The 22,561-nt window shown below is 38.4% G+C and overlaps 1 protein-coding gene across 4 annotated transcripts in view; it reads left to right on the top strand.

The window, feature by feature from the left end:
* Window positions 1–22,561, top strand: part of LOC131146097 (peroxisomal membrane protein PEX14) — a 49,518-nt gene that overhangs the window by 13,562 nt on the left and 13,395 nt on the right. For 2 of the 4 annotated variants that reach the window (XM_058095411.1, XM_058095414.1), the window contains exons 3-7: window positions 5,484–5,722; window positions 5,822–5,855; window positions 5,978–6,174; window positions 6,352–6,541; window positions 6,699–6,788. In XM_058095411.1, the coding sequence (XP_057951394.1) occupies window positions 5,484–5,722; window positions 5,822–5,855; window positions 5,978–6,174; window positions 6,352–6,541; window positions 6,699–6,788 (750 nt within the window). Of the gene's footprint in view, window positions 1–5,483; window positions 5,723–5,821; window positions 5,871–5,977; window positions 6,175–6,351; window positions 6,542–6,698; window positions 6,789–22,561 lie in introns of all 4 variants that reach the window. The other 2 variants (XM_058095410.1, XM_058095412.1) reach the window with 1 other exon arrangement.

The raw sequence follows: 22,561 nt of genomic DNA, 5'->3' as shown, positions 1-22,561 counted from the left end.
AGAAACACCTATAGAGCCGAACATAAGACTCCAACTAGCTAAGGTTGAAGAAGTGATCAACAGAGAGCAATACCAAAGATTGGTAGGGAAACTCCTTTATCTCTCTCATACACGTCCTGACATAGCCTTTGCAACAAGCGTGGTATGTCAATTTATGCACTCACCAGGACCCAAGCATTTTGATGCTGTGTACAGGATTCTAAGGTACCTAAAAGGGACTCCAGGTAAAGGTTTATTATTTGGAGGACATGGGAATTTACAGGTTGAAGTATGCACTAATGCAGATTGGGCTGGAAGTACCACTGATAGAAGGTCAACTTCTGGCTATTGCACCTTTGTTGGAGGAAACCTAGTAACATGGCACAACAAGAAACAAAATATGGTGGCAAGGAGTAGTGCAGAGGTAGAATTTAGGGTTGTTGCTCATGGAATTTGTGAAGCACTATGGATCAAAAGGTTGCTGGAAGAATTAAAGATTACTAATTCACTACCAAAAGGTTGCTGGAAGAATTAAAGATTACTAATTCACTACCAATGAAATTGTAATGTGACAATAAAGCTGCAATAGCTATCGCTCACAGTCCATTTCTTCATGATAGAACTAAACATGTGGAGGTAGACAAGCATTTTATCAAGGAGAAAATAGATGAGGGAGTAATCTGTCTGCCATATATCTTAACAGCTGAGCAAGTAGCAGACATATTGACAAAGGAACTGCCAAAGAAATAGTTTTAAAACTTCATTAGCAAGCTAGCCATGGAAGATATCTTCAAGCCAGCTTGAGGGGGAGTGTTGGAAAATTTCAAATCTGTTTTGTCAACTTTCCTATTTTTCTAAGAGAATCTCGGCTGTAAATGTGTGAATATCGTAGAATATTTAGTTTCCTTAGAAGTTAGCATCTTTAATTCTTTCCTTCTTGGTTCTTTCCTTCTATTCTTATGTTGTACATCTATTTATACAGACCTGTACCTATGTTACGATGAATGAGAATTATTTTTTTCCACAAGAAGCTATCTCATTCTAGAAAAGGTTGCAGATGGAAAGAACTTTACATGTTAGAGCAAGTGTCCGAAGGTTGTGCTTACTATTTAGAATCAAGAGTTGTATGTTGATTTCTTTTTACTACACTAGAAGACTATGAAGTGGTTTTGGGTATTGAATGGTTAAAAATTTTAGGTGATATAACTTGGAGTTCTTCTAAACAAATTATGAAGTTCACCATGAACTTCCAGAATGACTCTTAAAGGCAAACATTTTGGTAATGTCACTATAGTTTCAAGACATTGTATGGAGAAGCTCCTTAAAAAGGAGCAACGTGGATGCCTAGTACAACTTCGAGCACTAGAAGAGTTACAACATCAATCTGGCCCGAATGAAGGGCTAGAATCTCTTAATTCAGAGTTTTCTGACTTGTTTGTGGAACCTTAGGAATTGCCACCTCAGTGAATACTTGATCAATGCATTCCTTTATTGCCAAGTAGTAGCTGTACTAATGTCCATCCTTGTCACTATCCTTATTTTCAAAATGTAGAAATATAAAGATAGTTAAAAAGAAGTTAGATGCTGGCATAATTCAACCAAGTTCCATATTCTTCTCCTGTGGTGAGGAAGAAGGATGGTTCTTCGCAGATGTGTGTTGATTATCAAGCACTAAACAAGAACATGTGAAGAATAAATATCCTATCCTTATTGTGGATAGACTCTTGAAGATCACTTATGTCTTTTGCGAATTATACTCACCACTCTTTGTGAGCATCATCTGTTTGTCAATAAATCTAAATGTAGTTTTGCTTGACCGCATGTGGAATACCTTGTGTATATTGTTTCCTAAGAAGGTTTTTCAGTTGATCCTTCTAAAATACAAGTCATGAAAAACTGACTTATTTCACAAACAATCAAGATGCTGCAAGGATTTTTGGGGTTGACTAGTTACTGCCCAAGTTTGTCAAAGATTATGGAAAGATTAGCGCTCCACTAACCGCTCTACTAAACAAGGATGCATTCAAATGGAGTGAGGAAGCTGAACAAGCCTTTTTCAAGGTTAAGCACGCAATGTCCACCACACTAGTTTTGCCTTACCCAACTTTCAACAAGATGTTTGTCACTGAGTCTGATGCATTAAGAGTTGACATTGGTGTAGTAAAATGCAAGACAAACGCAAACGCCCCATTGCTTTTACCAGTAAGGCTCTTTCTTGATCCCGCATAAGCATGTCTTTTTATGACAAAGAGATGCTAGCCATTGTTTAAGCAATTACAAAGTGATCGGCATTTCCAAATCTAAATGATCACAAGAGCCTGAAGTATTTTTTTGAAGCAACGAATCTCTTCCATAGAACAAAAGAAGTGGGTCACTAAGTTGTTGGACTATGACTATGAGATTATTTACAAGAAAGGGGCCGAGAATGTGGTGGTGAATGCACTATCATGACTTCCTGAACAAGTTGAAGTTGTAGCTATTTCTATACCTGCATGTGCTACTCTTGATCAAATTAGGAAGGAATGGTGCAAAATCTAGAGACTAGAGGTATTATCCAAAAGGTATGAGAAGAGCCAACTTTAGTCCTTCCTTGCTTTTTGGGATTCTTTAAACTTACTGTACGATGGGAGGATTTTATTAGTTCTTAATTCAGTCCACAAGCAAACCATATTGCAAGAATTACACGCATCATTGATTGCAAGTAACTTTAGATTTCTTAGAAACTACAAGTGCATTTCTTCAGGTGTTTTATTGGAAGGGAATGAAGGGTGAAATCAAACAGTTTGTGGCAGATTATGATGTTTGTCAATGATAGAAGGATGAAATAGTGGCAAGTCTAAGCCTTCTATAGCCTCTTCTTATTCCAAAGAAGCTTGGACTGATATCTTCATGGATTTCATTGGGGACTGCGATTTTCTTGTGGTAAATATACTATTTTTTTCTTGTGGACCATCTCACAAAATATGCTCAATTTTGTGTTATACCCACCCTTATATTGCTACAAGTGTTGCAACACAAATGAATATGAGCACTCATCATCTATAATCAGATGGGCAAAATGAAGTTGTTAACAAGTGCTTGGAGACTTATCTTTGTTGCTTTGCTAGTGACAAACTGAAAGATTGGGTGTGATGGCGTCCATGGGCCGAATGGTGGTACAATATTCTTATCATTCCTCCATCAAGTTGACTCCATTCGAGGCTGTTCATGGTTGGGCTCCTCTTGTCCTTGCTGGATATTCAGTTGGATCCTCCATAATTGATCAAGTTGATGAGGAGTTACATGATCGAGGTAGAGTGCTTCAGCTTCTTAAGGAAAATATTGTTGCAACTCAAGCTTGTACGAAACAAGAAGTTGATAAGCATTGTAATGGAAGGGAATTATCATTGGAGGACTGGCCTTTTTTCAAGCTACAACCATATAGAATGATATCTGTGACTGTTTGTTCTTTAATGAAATTCTCTCCTCTTTCTATGGGCCTTATAAGATTGTGGAATGTATTGGTCCTGTTTCTTATCATCTTGACTTACCAACAAGTTCTAAGGTACATTGAAGTTTTCATGTTGCTCTTGCCTCAAAAAGAAGTTAAGGGAGCGAGTTACTGAGCAAAGCCACTTGCCTGATATTGCGCCTATTGGTGAGGCTCAAGTGCAGCCACAAGCAATTTTGGATCGCCAAATGGTTGAGTGTAGAAGTTGAGATATAATTGAAGTTGTAGTTCACTAGTCTCATTGACAAGCTGAAGATGCAACTTGGGAAAATTATCAATCCTTGGAGGAGAGATTCCTGGAGTTTATTGATGCTTAGCCTTGAGGACAAAGCTGATTTGAAGGAGGTGGGAGTTAGGATTGCCGAACCAACTGGGATTTCTATTTAATGCGTTAGGATTCCCAAACCAATTGGGATTTCTATTTAATGTTATGTCCCCAAATCAATTGAGATTCCTAATTAATGTGTTACGATTCCCAAATCAGTTGGAATTTCTATTTAATGTTATGATTTCAAAATCAATTGGGATTTCTATTTAATGTGTTAGGATTTCCAAATCAATTAGGATTGAGTTCATTAAGGACTTGGATTGGGATATTTTGCATTCCTAATAGGAGTAGGGTTCCCTACCCTATACATATGTAACCCTACGGGGCTTTCTTATTCAAGCAATAACATAGTTTAGAGCCTTTGACTAATTTGGAGGTAGATCCCCTTGAAGTGATCAACCCTATATTCTCTTTTTATTTTCCATCCTTCCAATTTTCCAATTTCCCTATGATAAAACCCTAGAGTCCTATCAATGTCCCCTAACAGGGAAAATTAAGAGAAGAAATAGATATATTTTAAGAGTTAGAGAGAGAAGAGAGCTGTTTTGAATTTAATTTTATAATTCAGATATATCATTCTTTGCTTATTTTCGTACAACACACCTTTTTTCACAATAAACTATTCACAAACTAAGCAAGTCCTTTTGTAATGGGTAGATATATTCTAGCATTCATCCTAGGCATGGTAACATATATTACTGAGATCCAAATTCTATTCCTAAAATCATCAAATTGCTTAAAGTAACAAAAGAGAAAATTTAATTACTTGACAATTCTAATAAGACTATGTATATGGGTTCTTGAAAGGGGAGGAGAATTTTGGTTGTGAACAAGGAGAGAGGTTGTAGAGAGAATTGGGCAATTCCCGAGAAGCTCAAGCGTGGATGATGGTAGGTGAAAGCTTTTTTGATGGCTGAAAGGATTCCTTGAGCAAATGGAAATATAAAGGAGGTTAGGGGGATTTTAGAGAGAGAGAGAGAGAGATTGATGGCTTTTGTTTCAAGAAGATCCTCATTGATGTATGATTGTGGATATATTTATAGGGGAAAGGTGGATGGGTGTGAGGTGTCATCTTCCTGTTAGAGAATGTTATGTCATGTCTTAGCCAATGAGAAGAAGTGATAAAATTTTTGGCCCATTAAAGTGGGGTGACACATGGTCAGGATAAGGGGAGAAATATGAACACTCACAAATGACACGTGGGGGATGCTTGACAGCTTGAGTGGTCTAGGAAAAGGCTTGGTGTCAGGATTCCCTTTAACAGACTTTGATTCGAGCCTACCAAGCCAAGACTCTCTAGAACATCCCAAGACTAGGGATTGGTAGAGATCCTTGAGACCCTCCACGGGTTTCTGTGACTAATCTGGAGAGCGTGCTGCCAATTTTGATCCCCCCTCCTGCAAATTAACAATTAATCAATAATAGCATGCATATAAATTATATGTGTCAATTTCATTATCTGGGGCGAAATAGTTTCACGCATTTAGAAACTTCTAAAGTATGTTATCTCAAAGCTACTTTCTTAAGGGTCCTGCAGCAATGGGCTATTACTTGGTCTTTTTTATCTGGTCGGTATGATTGATATATGCCAAAATGGTCATCTGCTGGAACAGAAGCACTTCTATTTTACTTTTACCCTGTTATTATGCGTTTCATACGGATAAGCTGTGTCTATCTATATTTTAGAACTTGTACAACCGACAAATGAGGATCAGCGAGATGCAAATGCAGAGGTTGCCAAAGTATCTTCTACACCATCTGTGTTTGTGAACACAGAACCCATGCGAGAAGAACAAGTGCAAAATGCTGTGAAGTTCCTTTCACATCCAAAAGTTAGGGGTTCTCCTGTCATCTACAGACGATCTTTTCTTGAGAAGAAGGGTCTTACAAAGGAGGAGATAGATGAAGCTTTTCGTCGTGTACCTGTAAGCAAAAAAGTTTTATATATTTAATTTTTATGGATGTTAGATTTTTCTATGTTTTGCTGCTAAATGATCATGTGTTACATTGCCTGCAAATCACAGGACCCACCACCAACTCTTTCAAGTGTGCAAGCAGGTAGCACAAATCAAGGTTATTAATGTTAATGCTCTAGTGTAATTCCCATCCAAGAATTCTTGGGTTTGACCAAAGCTTTTCTTTCCTTGTGTGACTAATGCCCTATCTTCCCATATTGATAGCGGATGGGCAGTTGAAACCATCATCAAATGTTCAACCACAATCCCCAGCACAAACTCTGCAGTCTGCAGCAGCTGCTCCTGCAAGTGTTATGTCCACAGTGGGCACTGTGACCAAGTCCAGATTTCAGTGGTCTCATGTCTTTTATACTGTAGGATTACTGGCAGTTTCAGGTGCTGGGACAGCTGTACTTTTTAAGGTATTGTTGAATAACCATACTATCCAGTATTATAGTAGCATTAATAGATACTTTAACAGCTAATTTTCCTCATTAAATGCTGTTATTTGTTTTGTATTTCATCAGCATGCTTCACAACTTTATGCTAGGTTTCTGCAAGTTTGATGTGATCTCACTGATATCATATTTTTTGTTTAGAATGCTATCATTCCCAGGTTGAAATCTTGGATTCGCAAGGTCGTGTTGGAAGATGATACTGATCTTGCAAAGAAAACTAACTCAAAACCTAGTTTGGAAGAAGAAGCAGCAGCTGCTGCAAAAGCAGCCGCAGCCGCAGCTGTTGATGTGGCGAAAGCAAGCCAGGAAATGCTGATATCGAAAAATGAAGGTGGGATTATAAAGTGACTTCAGCTTAATATATTGCATGTGAGGTTGCAGTCCTAAAGATGCTGGTTTTTCACATTTTCCTTCTCTTTTTTTCAATCAGTTCTTTACTGCTGATTAATGGCCTTCTTGAGTGCTAAGTTTTGTTATGTACTTGTCAGAAAGGAGATACTTTCAGGAGTTTATGAATCTGTTAGATGTGCAAACACAGGAAATGAAATCAATGAGTACCGCCATTCAGAAGTTGGAAGGTACTAGTGCAAGTGCTTTTTGATCAAATAAAAATGACCTTCAATTTTTGAAATTCTATTGGTCTGTGGTGTGATTGGACACTTTTAGGAACTTGGTTATGAAGACAACTCCATTTATTAAGGACAAATTATAACTTAGTGTATGCACATGTACACATATCTACTGCATTATCTGCGGGTTTTTGCATATCACAATGTCAACCATATGAGCTCTTCAATCATATTCCCTACTGATTTATGACCACAATTTGACTTCTTTAGTGCACATAAGCCAGGCTTCAGGCCACTATCGTAAATGTCTTTTGCCAACTATAAAGGGTCCAGATTTTGGAGAGCACCTATAGGAAGCTGCCATTTTTTGTTGCATTTTTGGTTCTTTGGTTGCATGTAGTAGTTGCTTCAGGTATAGGTTTATTGCTATCATAATCAGCATCATTGTACTTTGTTAACATGGGTCCAAAGGTTTGATGCATCTTCTCAGCTTTGCTAGAAATACTCTGGACCCTGCCTTTCCTTTATAGAACAGCTATTCTTTTCACATGCTGCAACATTTATTAACTACTCTTAGCTGATGTTTCTTTGAGTTTTCATGAATGCGTGCTGTATGGCCAGCATGTAGAGTGTCAAGTTGTATCACGACTTACATTAGTACTCTCCTTGAATTTCTTGTTTATCAAATACTTTGGTCATTACCTTTGCATGTGCACATTCTAGCACGGGTAAGGGGATTGGCTTGTGCATGCCATATTTCTAGTTGAAACTTTGTTGCTTTTTTTTTTTCTCATTTTTCCATTTTTTGTGACACAATACAAGCCAACTATATGGCTTTTATATCTAAGAAACTGCTTTAATTCCTTGAGCTATTTAATGTGTTAACATATGGGGCTATGGTTAAACTTTCCATTGAATATATATATGCCACTTTGAATAGAAATATTTTATGTTTTAAGTCTTATAAGGGGATTTTAAGATTTAAAATTCATCTTTTATGTGTTGATATATTCTTCACCATTGTTTTAAAACCTAGATGCCACCAACGTAGCAAAGCCACTAGGGATTGGTCAAACCAATTGGATCGGTGAGTCAAACTGGTGGTCAAACTGTTGACATTAGATAACACACGCACACACACATCCTCCAAGGATTGGTCAAACTGGTCGGATTGGTGAGTCAAATTGGTGGTCAAATTGTTGACATTAGATAACACGCATATGTGCGTGTTACAAAGAGAGTTTAATGATGATGGTGATGTTGATTATTATTATCTTCATAAGTCAAACAAATATTAAGTAATAGTGAGAGGATTTGTTTATTAAAATTTTCTTTAAATGGTATATGAGTTCTCGATTAATTCATAATATTAAGTATGAGTAAGTGGAAGTTCTATTTAATAAAAAATTGAAGGTAAAAATTTTTAGAATTTGATTTTTGATACACTTATATATTTATGTTTGCTTATTCATGCTTATATTTATAGATACATTGGTTACATACTTGTTCAATTATCATAGGGTACATTAGTAATGCTTATGCTTTACCCCAACAGAGTCCCAAGTTCTATGCCTGCTGGTTACATAACTATGGCATTTTTTTTTTTAAATAAAAAATAAAAAATCAGAGGCAGGTCAACTTGGCTAGTTCACCTGTTTTGATTGGGCATGTGCAGACTTCTTAACACTTGAGATGGTTTTGCAACCATGCATAGGGCCCTTGCCCATTGGGAGGATTCATACCTATTCCCTTGTGTAGTAGGGTTCTTAGGGCAAGAATTCAACAACATGAATAAGACTTTGAGTTTTCTCATTGCACACTTTGTTTTTCTTCTCGTGTGTATTTTTCTTTTCTTTGAACATATATGGTTATTTCTCTCATCTTGATTGCTTTCCTCCAGCATCATTGTTACCAAAACAACAACAAAACCAAGCCTCAAGTCCCACTAGGTGGGGTAAGCTACATTGATCATTTTCTACCAATTTACATGATTGTGGCAATTTCCTCCAACAATTTTAGGGGTACTAAATCCTTACTATCTCATTCCAAGTTATTTTAGGTCTACCCCTACCCCTTCTATTGCCCCTTATAATAACTAGCTCGCTCCACCTTACTAGTGCACTACTTGGCCTATGATGGAAATGCCCAAACCATTTGAGCTAACCCTCCTTTATCTTATCTTCTACTAGAGCTATGCCTGACTAACCACGAATATGTCCATTCTATAATTTATCTTTTAACTTATACTACTCATCTACTTTAGCATTCTCATTTCGACAACTTTTACTTTTTGGATATGTTGTTTTATAGTTACTCAACATTCTGATCCGTATTGCATAGCTAGTCTTATATCTGTCCTATAAAACTTTTCTTTTAACTGTAAGAGTTTTCTCCGATCACATAGCATGCTGGAAGCACTTTTCCATTTTGCCCAACTTGCTTTAACTCTATGTATTACATCTTCGTCAGTATCTCTTTTAGCTTGCATGATAGATCCAAGGTATTGCAATTTAATAGTGCTATTAATTTCTTGACCGTTATGATTCTTTTTTCCAATATTCTTCCTACTATGACCAAAATTACATTTCATACATTCTGTCCTATTCTACTTATCATGAAGCCTTTAGATTCTAAAGCTTCTCTCCATAATTCTAACTTAAATTCTACCCCACCCCTAGTCTCATCAATCAAGACAAAATCATCTACAAAAAAAATATACCATGGAACCTTATTTGGATACTCCTAGTAAATTCATGCATTACTAGTGCAAAAAGATAAGGGATCGAAGCATATCCTTGATTTTTACCTATTGTGATTGGAAAGTCCCTAGACTTTCCACCATAGTTCTAATGTTAGTCATTACTACAACATACATATCCTTAATGACATTCGTATACCTACTTCAAACTCTTTTTTTTTTCTAAAACCCACCATAAAGCTTCCCTAGGTTCTTTATCATAAGCTTTCTCTAAGTCAATAAAAACTATGTGCAAGTCCCTCTTCTTTTCCTTGAACTTTTTCATTGATCTTTTTAAAAAATATATAGCTTCTATAGTAGATTGCCCAGGCATAAAACCAAACTGGTTTTTTTTTTTTTTTTTTTTTTTTCTGAAATCCTCATTTCTAACCTTAATCTTCATTCAATTACCCTTCCCACAATTTTATTATATGACTCATAAGTTTAATTTCACGATAGTTATTACAATTTTGAATATCTCCTTTATTTTTGTATATCGGAAAAAGATTCATATAGCCGACTCCATCTAGTGGGGCTTAAGGCTTGTTGTTGTTGTTGTTTATTTATTTTTCTATATAGGATTAAAGTGCTTTTCCTCCATTTATCTGGTCTTTTCTTAGTTTTTATAATTGTGTTAAATAAATTGGTTAACCATATAATTTCATAATCACCTAGTGTAGAAATCCCTGTAGTGTGAACGACGGCCACGGTTGGTGAATGACCGCCAGCAGTGTGAACGACAACCACCTACCATGGTGGGTGAGCCACCATCACCTACCATGAGATCTTACCACAAGCCAGAGGCTATAAATTGAGACACCCCACCGAAGCTAAACTACACATCTCAACTGCAAGTTGTATCCTCTTCTTTTTTTCCATATTTTATTCTCTGTGTACATGTTAAATAGGGACTTGAGTTGATGGGGACAAGTCCATCAACAGTCGAGAGTCGACAACCTTAGAGACTCAAATGAGTCGAACCAATGCCATCATCAGTTCAAATGGACTAGATGGTTCTTCTGTCCAACTATCGGCAGAAAAGCTCAACGGGAAGAATTTTCAACTATCAGCAGAAAAGCTCAACGGGAAGAATTTTCGGGAATGGGCCCAGTCCATGAAACTTGCAGTCGACGGCAGAGGAAAGCTTGGGTATCTTATCAGCGACTCAAAGAAACCTGATTCAACGAATGTTGTGGCACTCCAGCAATGGAGATCGGAGAATTCCTTGATTGCCTCATGGCTTATCAACTCCATGAAGCCAACTATCGGGAAAACATATATGTTCTTGCCCACAGCAAAAGAGGTGTGGGAGGCAGTCCGAGAAACCTACTCTGATGTTGAGAATGCTTCCCAAGTCTTTGAACTTAAGACACGCCTATGTTAGATGAAACAAGGGGAGAGGGAGGTGACAGACTATTACATGGAGATGCTGGCGCTACGGCAAGAACTGGATTTAAGCAGCGAAGAAGAATGGCGTTGTGCTGAGGACAGTGCGCTGTTTAAGAAGAGATTGGAAAATGAGAGAGTTTTTGAGTTCCTTGCAGGCTTTAATCAAGATTTAGATGATGTATGAGGAAGGATTCTCAGCCGCAGACCTCTACCATCCACTCGAGAAGTGTTTGCTAAAGTGAGGCGTGAAGAAGCAAGGTGCAAAGTCATGTTGAAGGAAGCTACAGCCACGGTACCAGGGGGCTCAACATTTGTATCTCGTTGGACCTATAGTGGGCCAAATACCAAGCAACCAAAGGGCACCTCTGGTGTGAACATTGCCGAAAGCCTAGCCATTCCAAGGATAATTGTTAGGAGCTTCATGGCAAGCCAGCTGATTGGAAACCACGGGAGAGCGCCAAAACCAGAGGCTGTCTAGCCTTTTTTGAGACTCAACCCGAGAGGCAGCAGGTCGCGAGCAACCATTCTGACAGTGGCAGCAGCAGCACCTTCAGCCATGACCAACTACAGAAAATCATGGAGATGCTATCTGCTCTCCAAGCCTCGGGTCAGTGTCAAAATAATTATGTCTCTATACCTAAGATTAGTGACCTAATGTTATTGCATTCTTGGTTGGGTCACCCCAATTTTCAGTACATGTGTCATTTATTTCCTTCGCTATGTTCGAATAAAATGTCTCTTGATGTTCAATGTGAAGTGTGTGAACTCGCAAAACACCGAAGAACTTCATTCCCAAAAATCCAAATACAAACCCACAAAACCTTTCACAATCATTCATAGTGATGTATAAGGACCTTCCCGGTTTTTCTAATCGCACACACAAAATGGTTTGTGACATTCATTGATGATCACACTTGTACTTGCTGGTTCTACTTGTTAAAAGATAAGTCTGAAGTACGTTCGGTGTTTATTAACTTTTATGCCATGGTCCAAACACAATTTCACACCAAGATTCAAATCTTGCGTACTGACAATGGCATGAAATATTTCAACCACACCTTAGGTCTCTTCCTTCAAGAAAAAGGGATAATTCATCAAAGCTCATGCGTTGACACCCCTCAACAAAATTTTGTTTCCGAATGCAAAAATAGACACATTCTTGAGGTAGCACGAGCCTTAATGCTCACTATCCACATGCCTACAATGTTTTGGGGTGATGCTGTTCTAACAACCACTTACCTTATCAATAGAATGCCCCCTTGACACTCTACTTGAATTTTTCCCTACCTCTCGGCTAGACTCCAATCCCCCTTTTCATTTATTTGGCTGCACTGCCTTTTGTGCATGTCCATCCTCACCAGCGCACCAAGCTGGATCCTCGGGCCACCAAGTGTGTCTTCCTTGGGTATTCTCCATCCCAAAAAGGTTACAAGTGCTATGACCCTATTTCTCGTCGTCTCTTTATCAGCCTTGATGTAACCTTTTTCGAGACCACTCCCTTCTATCCCAATTCTTCTATTCAGGGGGAGAATGTGAGCGAATCTCAGACTCGGAATAATTCCAATGGTGACATGTTTTTCCTAGACTTTCCTCTCACCAATCTACAATCCTCCTCCACTTCCTTGCCAGTCATAGAAGGAAACTTAAACTCATGGGGAGAGATAGAACAACAAAATAACAAGGATACACTAGTCTACTCATAAAGGCTGAAGCCAAGTGGTAATGAAAAACTCATACCCGAAGCACCAAGAGAGTCAGAACTGGTGGCAGCTCCGAGCAACCAAGAGCCCAACCAAGAAACTCCCAACAACTCAGAATGGGTAATAGAACCTACTCCTAATAAATCTGATGATATTGATCTGCCCATTGCTCTCAGAAAGCATCCTCGTTCATGTACCCTTCATGCAATTGAAAAATTTGTGTCCTATAATACCTTGTCCAAGGGATACTGTGCCTTTACTTCTAACCTTGACAGGGTCAAAATTCTAAAGAACATTGAGGAGGCACTTGAAATTCCGGAATAGAGAGAGGCTGTAATGGAGGAGATAAGGGCATTGGAAAAGAATGGAGCATGGGAGGTTATGAATTTGCCATGAGGAAAGAGACCAGTAGGCTGCAAATGGGTATTCACTATAAAATACCGAATAGATGGGACAGTTGAAAGATACAAGGCCCGGTTAGTTGCAAAAGGATTTACTCAGACCTATGGCATCGATTACGCAGAAACCTTTGCACCCGTGGCAAAGTTGAACACTATTCGAGTGCTCCTATCCCTGGCACCCGATCTAGATTGGCCACTTCAAGAACTCAACATAAAAAATGCATTCCTAAATGGTGAGCTTGAAGAAGTGTACATGACATTACCCCTGGATTCAGTAAAAGGGCGAGGAAAACAAAATCTGTAAATTGAAAAAGTCCTTATATGGACTCAAACAATCTCCCAGGGCTTGGCTTGATAGATTTACAAAGGTGATAAAAGGAGAGGGATACTGCCAAAGATAGTCCGACCATACTATGTTTTTCAAACAAAAAATGGGAAGAAGACTATTCTGATTGTGTATGTAGACGACATTATCCTCGCCGGAGATGACATTGAGGAAATGGGAAGATTGAAGAGAGTTCTAGCCACAGAATTCGAAGTGAAGGATTTGGGGAAAATCCGATACTTTCTAGGGATGGAGGTAGCTAGATCAAAGAAGGGAATGAAAATACACCCTTGATCTCTTGACTGAAACAGGCATGCTAGGTTGCAGACCAAGCGACTCACCTATTAAAGCTAGAAAAAGAACAAAAGATGTTGGGAAGCTAGTAGATAGGGAGAAATATCAAAGATTAGTCGGCAAACTAATCTACCTGTCACATACTAGACCAAACATAGCTTTCGTAGTAAGTGTAGCAAGTCAACATATGCAATCTCCAAAAGAAGCACACCAGGAAGCAACCTTTAGGACCCTAAGATATCTAAAGGGTTCTCCAGGGAAAGGCTTATTGTTCAAGTGAAGTGAACAAAAGGAAGTGGCAATATTTACTGATGCTGGTTAAGCTGGCTCCACAGAGGATAGAAGACCCACGACTGGATACTGCACCTTTGTATGGGGAAATCTGGTCACTTGGAGAAGCAAGAAACAAAATGTTGTAGCAAGGAGCAATGCAGAGGCAGAATTCAGAGCTGTTGCTCAGGGAATATGTGAAGGATTATGGCTGCGAAGGCTATTGGAAGAACTACATGCTGAGTTAAGAGTTACCTATCAAGCTGTATTGTGATAATAAGGCAGCTATCAGTATCTCGCTCAACCCTGTCTCGCATGATAGAACCAAGCATGTGGAAGTTGACAAACACTTCATTAAAGAAAAGGTGGAAGAAGGAACTATTTGCATGACATATGCCCCTACTAAGGAGCAGATTGCAAACACATTGGCCACGGTTGGTGAATGACGGCCACCTACCATGGTAGGTGAGCCATTGCCACCTACCATGGTGGGTGAGCCACCACCACCAACCATGAGATCTTGCCACAAGCCAAAGGTTATAAATTGAGACCCCCCACCGAAGCTAAACTACACATCTCAATTGCAAGTTGTGTCCTCTTCTGTTTTCCCATATTTTATTCTCTGTATACATGTTAAATAGGGACCCAAGTATGTAAAGAATACACAATTGAATATACAATTGATTCATTCTCATTCTCTACACCTAGGCATTTCTAAACTTGAACTGGGATGTCATTTGGTTCTATATCTTTCCATTTTTCATCATTTTTAATGCGAACTTAACTTGTTCTTAACTCTAATTTTGGAAATAAATCTCATATTTTAACCTTTTTTTTTTCTTTTCTCTTTTTTCAATTCTAAGTTTAAGCCTTTTGCTTTGTTTTCTTCAAATAACTCATTAAAATAACTTTGCCATCTTTCTTTTATGCCATCTTCCTTAACCAAGGCAATATCATCCTCATTTTTTTTTATACATTTTGCATTACCTAAGTCCTTGTACTTTCTTTCTCTATCTTTAGGAAGTTTAAATACTTCTCCTTCCCCTTCTTTTATATATAGTCTAGCATATAGATTATAATATGATCAATGTTTAGCTTCACTAATGGTCTTTTAAACATATTTTCTTGCCTTTTTATATTTTTTAAGGTTTTCTATGTTTCTACATTTTTGCCATGTTTTATACCAAATTCTTTGTCTTTACAACTTTTTGAACATCTTAATCCCACCACCAACTTCCTTACCATATGAGAATCTTCCTCTAGATTCACCTAAAATCTGTTTTTCTATCTTTTTAATAGAGCTAGTTACCCTATTCCAAAGAGTATTTGTGTCTACACTATTCTCTATTGTACAATCACCATCTTTGATAATTTTATCTTTAAATTTTATAAGATTTTTTTCCCTTTAGGTTCCACCACCTTGTTCTCTTGCATTGCTTTATATTACCCTTTCTCTTCCATTTTTTAATACATATATCTAACACTAAAATTCTATGTGTGGTTAAGCTTTCACCTAGATAAATTTACAATCCTTCCATGATAAACTATCTACCCTCCTAATTAAGACAAAATCTATTTGACTTTTATTTTGTCCACTTTGAAGGTTAGTAAGCGTTCTTTTCTTTTGTTAAAGCAAGTATTCATTGTAATAAGATCATATGTCATGGCAAAGTCTTAAGACCATACCCCTAGACTCATTTTTGTCTCCATATCCATCTCCTCCATGTATTCTCTCATAACCTTTATTATCCTTTCAAATGTGTCCATTTAAGCCAACTCAGATGATAATTTTCTTAGTTCTTGATATCCCCTGTATAATGCTATTCATATCTTCTCAAAATTCTCTTTTAAGGCTTTTTGCAAAGCTTGTTTGAGGAGCATAAGCACTAATGACATTTATTATCTCTTGACCTAAAACCTTCTTGATTTTTATAATTCTATCCCCTACTCTTTTAGCATCTACAACATTGTCTTTTAAGTATTTGTCTACAATGTTTCCTACCCCTTTCTTATGTTTTCTTTTTCCGGTGTTCCAAAATTTGAAATCTGATTTTTCAATATCTCTAGTTCCCCCCCCCCCCCTACCTACCTAGTTTCTTGAAGGCATATTACATTAATTTTTCTTCTAATCATTATGTCCACTATCTCCATGCTTTTACCTATAAGTGTCTCTGTATTCCAAGTTACTAATCTAACTCTAGTCTCTTGAACTAACTTCACTACCAGCCCACATCCAGAATGATGTGGGAACCCTCACATATTTGACACCATACCTAGGTGACAACGCAACACGTTGCTTTAGGGCGACGACCTAGCCCACCCTTGCCCATCTTTTGCTAGACTAGGGTGGTATAGGTGCACATCACTCATAGGGAGTGCCATAGGGAATAATCGGTAAGGATACGTCATAGAGATCTACAAGTTTTAAGTTGGCTATCAGCTACCTAACGCAACCTTCCACCTTTTCCTGGGCTTGGGACCAGCTCTATGTGAAAAGATTTAGGACATTGAGTGCATCATATGCAGAGTTTCCAACATCATCATTCCATGCCGTAAACCTTTAAAAGCTATATATATTTAAAGATAAAAAATATAAATTAAAATTGTCATGCAAAATAGTTAAATAACCACAGAAACTCGAATCCAAGTCATATAATAAGTCAACAAGCATAGGTGAGTCTATCCCATAATTTCATTACTCGTCTAAAAACATATTTTTCATATTCAAGCTCTTTTGGTTGTGCCCTGCAGATGTCTCTGCCAACTTTTTTGGAGGATGTTGGGTATTTTTTATTTGCCAGGACTTCCATGACTTTTTTTATGCCAATGCCGTTGCTGTAACAAACATTCTGAGTTTTTCCACTCTCCTGAAAGTCTTGTCGCAAGAGAAGAAGTCAAATTACAAGTCAGCATAAATGAAGACTTAATCTATGAAATCATAATGTGGCATCTTATGTCACTAGATAGCATACGGTGAGGAAACAAGGAAAGAAGCCAAAAAATCTTCAGCTCAAAGTCCTGAATTTACAGGGTAGCCTTGAAACAAAGAGAATGTAGTTAATCAAGTCAATTTTTAAAGTGATTTTTTTGGGCATGCTTTTATTAGTATGTTTTAGGGCTGCTCCATGCTGAAGTTGTTTATCCTGATCGCTCAGTATGCAAAATATTATGCTAAGAGGCAGTTCCATCAATTGTCACCAAGGGTCACACAGGACATCATGCAGGGGCTGGGAAGTTGAGTGCCTTGGTTTTTTGTAATTATCAAAATTTTGGGCATTTGGCTTTGCTTATTTCTTTTGCCGAAGCAAATACTCCCTTGTTGGGTGGTTAGGATAATTTTATGATAAACTCTAATTTCTATTAAAAGAGGTTATTTATATCTTATTTTTGTGACTCTAATGCACAGCACAGGAAGGGAATAGGGGAAAAAATGTATACAAATCCTTATAGTGAAGTCATCCCTTCGATGATTCTCTCTCTCTCTCTCTCTCTCTGTGTGCATATGTGTGAGTCCATGTCCTTTTTTTTTTTTTTCTTTTTTAATGATCATTTCTGTGTATATTATAGGTTGTCTGTGATGGGGATCAACATTCCTTGACTGTCTCCTTTGCAGATATGGTGACATGTGGATGACCTCCGATGTCCACTATCATTAAATTTGTTTTGTAGGTACACGTGGACTACTTGAAGACTTGTGAAGACTTACATATTTATTTTTGAAGACTTTAGGTGCATACAAACCCATGTCGATATATTGAAGCAAGATTGAGTTCATGACCCATGTGGGCCCCACACGGTCATGTGGACCCTACACGGTTATGTTCACCCCACACGGTTATGCTCCATGGACCCCACACGGTTTTGGCCTTCCTTTTGGCACATGCTTGAGTCTCACATTTAATTTGTAATAATGCATGAAAACAAAGCTTGCATGTGTGTTTAGTAAGTTGTGAGAGCATTTATTAGATTAGGACTTAGTGCTTTGTCCCCTATGCTTTGTCCCTCATGCTTTGTTTCCCATGCTTTGTCCCCCCCCCAAATGCTTTCTTCCCATGCTTTGTCCCTCCATGCTAAGTCTATATATATCCTTCTCATTGTAAGAACTAAAGGAGATTTTATGTTGAATATTGAAGAAGAATTTCTTTGCTAAAAGCTTGAAGCTTGTCCAATCTTTTGATTGCGTAGTGTGAGGCTACAACATTCTCTCCCGAGATCAAGTGGTGAGAGACCACTCTATCCAGCACTACCATCACCCCCTTCCCTCTCACCCAAATGGCCTCCCCTCTATACCCACATGGCTTCTCTTTCTCGGCACATCCATACTCGTCCATCATTGCATTTCAAAGCTTGGTTGAAGGGCTACCGGTGTGGTCTAAGCTCGTGTTGCACGATGCCAAGTCATCCAACAGTTCTCTTGGCAAATTCGTAACTTTTCTTGACTCTTTACTTGATTGTGTAAGCCATTGCTTAAAGCCTAAAATACTAAATTTGAGAAGCCCATTTGAATCCTTAGATTTCAATATTGTTACTTGCTACCTAATATCAATTGTAAGAATATTAGTTTGTTAACTTAGAACTTGCAATCTTGACTTTGAAATTAACATCTTTCCACATGAAAGGTTGATTCCTTGATAAGGAACACTTGGGACTTGATTTCTGGACAAAATTATACACCTTTTCAAAAACCTTACATGTGAAACGTTGCATAATTTATGGTGTTTATGTTTGGATAATTGAATTCTTAAATCAAAGTATTCGAGTGTATGTGCTTGCGTGAGGGTTGACCGTAGGACTAGGCTGACCATACCCATCCTACATCATCTAGGTATCAGAGCCTAGGTTGGATTAGGCAAGCCCTCAAAGTCCCATTTCCCTTGGATTCGGCCTCCCCAAAAATTCCCCTCAAAACCGTGACCCCTTTACCCAAAAATCCCTTTGCCGTGAACCTCTTTCCCTTTTGTGTGTTGTGTTTTGATGGCGACCTGAGCTGGGAATCCTTACCGAGGTCGTAGGATTGATGTTGAGAGAGATACCTCAATAGATGAGCTGTCAAGTGAGCCAAATGAGAGTGCCCGTTTGAGTGTGATGAGATGCATTATGATCATTCCCAAGGATCAGGAGGATTGCCGTCGCACTTCTATTTTCCATACTTACATCATCAAGTGTGGGAGTAAAAGTTGCAAGATGATCATAGATGGTGGTAGCTGTATGAATGTTCTATCGAAATCTGCAGTTAAAAAGTTGGATTTGAAAGTTAAGCCACACCTACAATCATATAAGGTAGCTTGGGTTGATGCCATTACCATGCCCGTGAGCCATAGATGCCTAGTTCTCATTAAGATTGATGATTATGAGGATGAGATTTGGTGTGATGTCCTTCGACGTTGCCCATATTTTATTAGGGCGACTATGGTTGTATGATTTGAATGTCTCACATAATGGATGTGCCAACACTTATTCCTTTAGGTGTAATGAAAAAAAGAATTTATTTTGAGTCCACTAGAGCCGAAATGTGAGAAAAAGAAGGAAAATACAAAAACTAGTGAAGAATCATTGAATATCATTAGTAAAAGGCAATTTGAGCAAGAGAGTCGATATACACAGGTAGTGTATGTGGTTGTCACTAGGGAGACTGAGGCACCCCTTCTTAAGCATGAAACACAACTGGAAGTATCACCTATACTTTCTGAGTTTGAGGATGTCATCTCTAAGCGACGTAATGAGTTACCTCCCTTGAGAGACATTTGACATGTCACTAACCTTGGTCCTAGTTCATCGCTGCCTAATTTACCACAGTTCTCAAGAGAACATAAGGAATTGAGGAAAAAGGACTTTATTCAGGAGAGCATAAGTCCATGTGCCTGCCTTGCTCTCCTTACTCCCAAGAAAGAAGACACATGGAGCATGTGCATCAATAGTAGAGCAATCAACAAGATCACCATCAAGTATAGGTTTTGCCATACCTAGACTAGATGATATGCTTGATCAGAAGGTAGGATCCAAGAATTTTTCAAAGATAGACCTTAAAGGTGGATACCATCATATTAGGATCAGGTTGAGATATGTTTGGAAAACCTTATGGGCATTACTAGGTACCAAGCTCAAATTTTCTAGTGCCTATCACCCGCAGACAAATGGGCAGATTGAAGTGGTAAATAGGAGCCTTGGCGACCTATTGAGATGTTTGGTAGGTGAGAACATCACAGCTTGGGATTTATGTCTTCCTATGGTCGAATTTGCATTCAATAGTTTAGTAACTAGGACCATAGGCCTTAGCCCATTTTAGGTTGGCACAGGATATAGTCCTAGGAAGCCTGTAAATCTTATTCCACTGCCACCTAAGTCTAGAGTGAGTGAACGGATTGATACATTTGCAAAGCATATACATGATTTACACTTGAAATAAGAATGAAAATTAACTTAAACAATGAGCATTATAAATCTAGTGTTGATGTACATCTCATGTTGCAAGAATTTTTAGAAGGCGATATGGTTATGGTCTGTATTCGTCCCGAACGGATTCTTGTAGGAAAGGTAAGAAAGTTGCATGCCAAAAAGATGAGACCTTTCGAAGTTTTAAAGAAAATTAGTTCTAATGCTTACATGCTTGATATTCCTATTGATTTTGGTATAAGCAATGTGTTTAATGTTGAAGATCTAACTCCCTTTCTTAAAGCATCATCTTTCGTGGAGCCTTCCAATTCTAACCTTGCAGGTGATCCTACTCCGTTCCCCACTCCTCATGAGCATGAAAACCAAAAGTTACCTTGGCCTCCATCTTTATCCATACCAAAGAAACTTGATGAGATTGAAGAAATCTTGAATGAAAAGACAACATTCACACGAGCAGGATCATACCAAAAGTTCTTGGTCAAGTGGAGAGACAAGCCACTTTCCGAGAGGAGCTGAATTCTTAAAGAGGACCTCCTTCGTCTCAACCCGGAGTTGTATTCACAGGATGTCACTTCTCATTCTTCGGAGAAGAATTCTATTGGGCCCGAGAGAGATGATGGGGATCAACATGCCTTGACTGTCTCCTTTGCCGATATGGTGACATTTGTACGACCTCTCGATGTCCACTTTCATTAAATTTGTTTTGTAGGTACACGTGGACTACTTGAAGACTTAGATATTTATTTTTGAAGACTTTAGGTGCAAATAGACCCAAGTTGATATATTGAAGCAAGATCAAGTTCAAGACCCATGTGGGCCCCACACGGTTATGCTCCATGGACCCCACCCGGGTTTGGCCTTCCTTTTGGCACATGCTTGAGTCTTAAATTGTAATAATGCAAGATAGCTAAGCTTGCATGTGTGTTTAGTAAGTTGTGAGAGCATTTATTATATTAGGACTTAGTGCTTTCTCCCCCATGCTTTGTTTCCCATGCTTTGTCCCCCCACGCTTTGTCTCGCCCCCTTCCCCTCCCATGCTTTGTTCCCCCCATGATTTGTTTCCCATGCTTTGTCCCCCCATGCTAAGTCTATATATATCCTTCTCATTGTAAGAATTAAAGGTGAGTTTATGTTGAATATTGAAGAAGAATTTCTTTGCTAAAAGCTTGAAGCTTGTCAATCTTTTGATTGCGTAGTGTGAGGCTACAACGTTCTCTCCAGAGATCAAGTGGTGAGAGACCACTCTATCCAGCACTACCATCACCCCCTCTTCCCTCTCACCCAAATGGCCTCCCCTCTATACCCACACGGCTTCTCTCTCTTGGCACATCCATACTCGCCCATCATTGCATTTCAAAGCTTGGTTGAAGGACTACCGGCGTGGTGTAAACTCGTGTTGAACGATGCCAAGTCATCCAACAGTTCTCTTGGTAAATTCGTAACTTTTCTTGACTCTTTACTTGATTGTGTAAGCCATTGCTTAAAGCCTAAAATGCCAAATTTGAGAAGCCCATTTGAATCCTTAGATTTCAATATTGTCACTTGCTGCCTAATAAAAATTGTAAGAATATTAGTTTGTTAACTTAGAACTTGCAATTTTGACTTTGAAATTAACACCTTTCCGCATAAAATCTTGATTCCTTGATAAGGAACACCTGAGACTTGATTTCTAGACAAAATCATACATCTTTTCAAAAACCTTATAGCATGTGAAACGTTGCATAATTTATGGTGTTTATGTTTGGATAATTGAATTCTTAAATCAAAGTGTTCGAGTGTATGTGCTTGCGTGAGGGTTGACTGTAGGACTAGGCCGACCGTACCCATCCTACATCATCATGTAACTTTATTGATTTTAAAAAGTTAGTTTATTTTGAAAATTCATTTTATAATAATTTTTTTTGTTTTTTGTTCTGGTTGTACTTGTTGAAGTGCTTTTATTTGTAGTTTCCTTGTTTTTAAAGTTCTCTTAGAAAGCCCTTTGCTTATAGATGTCTGGTGAGATCATCTAGCAATGTGCATGGGGATGCATGCCACTTCTACTTTGATCAAACTGAATATGTGCCCAGCAACTGCCTGCACAACTTTTCAGGCCTTCGAGGCAATGCAGGGCTCTAGTGAGTATTCTCCTGGGGGAAGGTTAATGGAAAGGATACTGAAGTATAACAATGGTTGGACAAGATGGGTTTATGGTTGACTGATCCTTGAGGGAAAGGAGTTCATTTAGATTGTGGTAAAAGCAAGGAGAGAAAGGGTCAGCTTGAGTTTGTTAA

Source organism: Malania oleifera, chromosome 13 (assembly GCF_029873635.1).
Source record: "Malania oleifera isolate guangnan ecotype guangnan chromosome 13, ASM2987363v1, whole genome shotgun sequence".
In the NCBI taxonomy this organism is placed as follows: Eukaryota; Viridiplantae; Streptophyta; class Magnoliopsida; order Santalales; family Ximeniaceae; genus Malania; species Malania oleifera.
Note: the sequence above shows the minus strand (reverse complement) of the source record. Positions and strands in the feature narration are given on the sequence as shown.